This window comes from Sciurus carolinensis, chromosome 1 (assembly GCF_902686445.1).
Source record: "Sciurus carolinensis chromosome 1, mSciCar1.2, whole genome shotgun sequence".
NCBI classification, from domain to species: Eukaryota; Metazoa; Chordata; class Mammalia; order Rodentia; family Sciuridae; genus Sciurus; species Sciurus carolinensis.
In genome coordinates, this window is record NC_062213.1 from 45551753 (window position 1) to 45555310 (window position 3558).

Sequence of the window (3558 nt, forward strand, 5' to 3'; positions counted from 1 at the left end):
AATTCAGAATACTGCAATGTAGAAATGTTGCTATATGAATCAATTTAACTGTAGTTTAAAAACAAAACACAATTAAAGGACTATATTGCAATAATTTGTCAATGAATATACAATATAAAAAGAAAACTGTGACAACAAAAACTTTAAATGTTGATGGGGAAGGGAAATGTAGTTTCAGTATGTAAACAAAGTTCAAATAAACTTAAGATAGATTGCTATAATTTTAAGATTTTTAAATAGAAGTCTCATGGTAACTGTAAAGCAAAATCCTATGGTCGATGTATAAAAGATAAAGAACCAAAGTCTATAACCATAGAGAATGAAGTCATAAAGAAGGTAAGAGAGGGAGCAGTGTGAAGAAGAAGAGGCGAGAACTACCCCGAACCAACCAAAGCCGCGCGCCGCTGCATCCCGCGTCCAGCGCCTTGGTCCCGCCGCCGTCACCACCATGCCCAAGAGAAAGGCTGAGGCGGATGCTAAAGAAGATAAATCCAACGTGAAGGACGAACCACAGAGAAGATCAGCAAGTTTGTCTGCTAAACCTGCTCCTCTAAAGCCAGAGCCCAAGCCTAAAAAGGCCCCTGCAAAGAAGGGAGAGAAGGTACCCAGAGGGAAAAAGGGAAAAGCCGAGGCTGGCAAGGATGGGAATAACCCTGCAGAGAATGGAGATGCCAAAACAGACCAGGCACAGAAAGCTGAAGGTGCTGGAGATGCCAAGTGAAGTGTGTGCATTTTTGATAACTGTGTACTTCTGGTGACTGTACAGTTTGAAATACTATTTTTTATCAAGTTTTATAAAAATGAAGAATTTTGTTTTACTTTTTTTTTCTTTTTTTCTTTTCCTTTTTTTCCTTTTTTTTAAAGCTATGTTGTTAGCACACAGAACACTTCATTATTGTTTTCAGGGGAAGGCGCATACGTCACTAGTAGAACGTCTCCAAAGCTGGATTGCTGTGGGGGAAAACACCTTCCCCTGCTAGTTTTGAGAGACTTCCTCTTGGCTCCCAAGAGGAGGGATTCCCTGATGTTGGCACACATAGCCACCTTGGCACAAACGCCTTGTGGTATGGAAAAACTCAAATTCATCTTATGTCCTCCTCTCCCTCTCTGCCATTGGCATAGACTTAACTCCCCTACTCTCAGACCTGTTGGGACCTGTCTCCCAACAATTGGTTTTACCAGTGTGTCGGCAATCTGGACTTCCCAGTGACATCATTGAGATATTGTCCCTCAGAAGAGCAACAGTTCCTTTTCTAAATTGTGGATCTTCAGATTAATAATTTTTGCCATTTTCATTTCATTTCCTGAAAGTCAAGATCGGCTTGTGAAAAGTTGTTAAACAACATGCTAAATGTGAAATGTCAACCCTCACTCTAAACTTTCCCTATTCAGAGCATCAAATGAAGATTTCATTGGGTTTTATAGTGGCTCTCTGATTTTGGTAATCCATCGAAGAAGGGAGTTTGAAAGTTGTTGTATAATGTTAACGATTATCTACCCATGTCCTGCCTGAAATACCATGATTGTTTATGAAAAATATCTTTAATAAAGCTGGATACACTTTGGCTTGGAAAAAAAAAAAAAAGAAGGTAAGAGAGGAAGAAAGGAACAAATGAACTCCAAAACTGGGAGAACAAACTTTTAAATGGTTCTAAGCCAACGTGATGGAGATTCAGGCCTACTTTTTCTTCTGTTTGGTGAAGGGTCTCAGGCCTAATTCCTAGATCCTTGATCCATTTTGAGTTGAGTTTTGTACAGGGCAAGAGATAGGGGTTTAATTTCATTTTACTGCTTATGGATTTCCAGTTTTGCCAGCACTATTTGTTGAACAGGCTATGTTTTCTCCATTGTTAAGTTTTTGGCACCTTTGTCTAGTATGAGATAACTGTACTTAGATGGGTATGTCTTTGTTTCTTCTATTCTGTACCATTGGCCTACCTGCTCAGACTTCCTTAACAAGACCCCCATAGTGCAAGAAATAAAAGCAAGTAACAATAACTGGGATATATTCAAACTAAAAAGTTTTTTTCTCAGCATAGAAAACAATTGATAATGTGAAAAGAAAGTCTACAGAGTGGGAGAAAATCTTTTCCACACACACTTCAGACAGAGCACTAATCTCCAAAGTTTATAAAGAACTTAAAAAACTTTACACCCAAAATACAAAGAACTAAATCAATAAATGGGCTAAGGAAATGGGCAGACACTTCACAGAAGAAGATATATAGAAACCAACAAATATATGAAAAAGTGCTCATCATCCCTAGTAATTAGATAAATGCAAATTAAAACCACACTAAGATTTCATCTAACTCCAATTAGAATGGCTATTATCAAGAACACAAGTAATAATAAGTGTTGGCATGGTTGTGGGGGGAAAGGCACACTCATACATTGCTGGAAGAGTTGCAAATTGGGGCACCCACTCTGGAAAGCAGCATGGAGATTGCTCAGAAAACTTGAAAAGGACCCACCATTTGACCCAGTTATCCCACTCCTCAGTTTATACCCTAAGGACTTAAAATCAGCATACTATAGTGATACAGCCACATCAATGTTCATAGCAGCTCAATTCACAATAACTAGATTGTGGAACCAACCTAGATGTCCTTCAATTGACAAATGGATGAAGAAACTGTGGTATGTATACACAATGGAATATTACTCAGTCATAAAGAAGAATAAAATTATGGCATTTCCTGGTAAATGAATGAAGTTGGAAAATATCATACTAAGTGAAAAAGGCCAAACCCAAAAAACCAAAGGCTGAATGTTTTATCTGATAAGTGCATGACAATATATAACAAGGTTGGGGGATGGCAGGGGGAAGAGAAGAATGAAGGAACTTTGGTTTGTGTAGAGAAAAATGGGGTAGGAGTAGGTGGGTGATGGAAAGTAGAATGAAACAGACAGTATTACCTTATGTATGTGTATGATTACATGAATGGTGTGAATCTACATTGTGTACAACCATAGAAATGAAAAGTTATACACCATTTGTGTACAATGAATCAAAATGCAGTCTGTAAAAATAAAAAAGATTTTAATTAAAAAATAAGTAAATTAAATTTTTAAATATTATTAGTAACTTCTCACCTATAATTACTTTAGATATAAACAAACTAAATTCTCCAATCAAAGGAAATAGTAGCTGAGGGGATTTTTTTTTTAAAGAACACAAAATCCAGCATAATGCTGCCTATAAGAGATTGATTTTAGCTTTAATGACACATACAGGCTCAAAGTAAAGGGGTGGAAAAAAAGTAACCATATGAGGAATAGCAGCTATATTTCTATCAGAAAAAGTAGACTTTAAGTGCAGGCTGTTATAAGAGATAAGAATAAATCAAACAAGAAGTCAAGATTTATTGTGAGACCTTCAACAGTGGAAACAAAACATTCCAACGAATATGGAAGCAGCAAAAGCAGTCAAAGAGGAAAGTTTGTAGCCATAAATGCCTAGATCAACAAAGAAGAAAGACCTAAAATAACCTATTGTTATGCCTTTAAGGAACTAAAAAATTAAGAGAATATTAAGCCCAAAGGTAGTAGAAGGAA

General features: G+C 36.8%; 1 protein-coding gene across 1 annotated transcript; it reads left to right on the forward strand.

Moving 5' to 3' along the window:
* Positions 1–448: 448 nt before the first annotated feature.
* On the forward strand, positions 449–801 carry LOC124963099 (non-histone chromosomal protein HMG-17-like). The gene has a single exon (XM_047522563.1). The coding sequence runs from the start codon at positions 449–451 to the stop codon at positions 719–721; it is 273 nt and encodes a 90-aa protein (XP_047378519.1). The 3' UTR covers positions 722–801.
* The last annotated feature ends 2757 nt before the right edge of the window (positions 802–3558 follow it).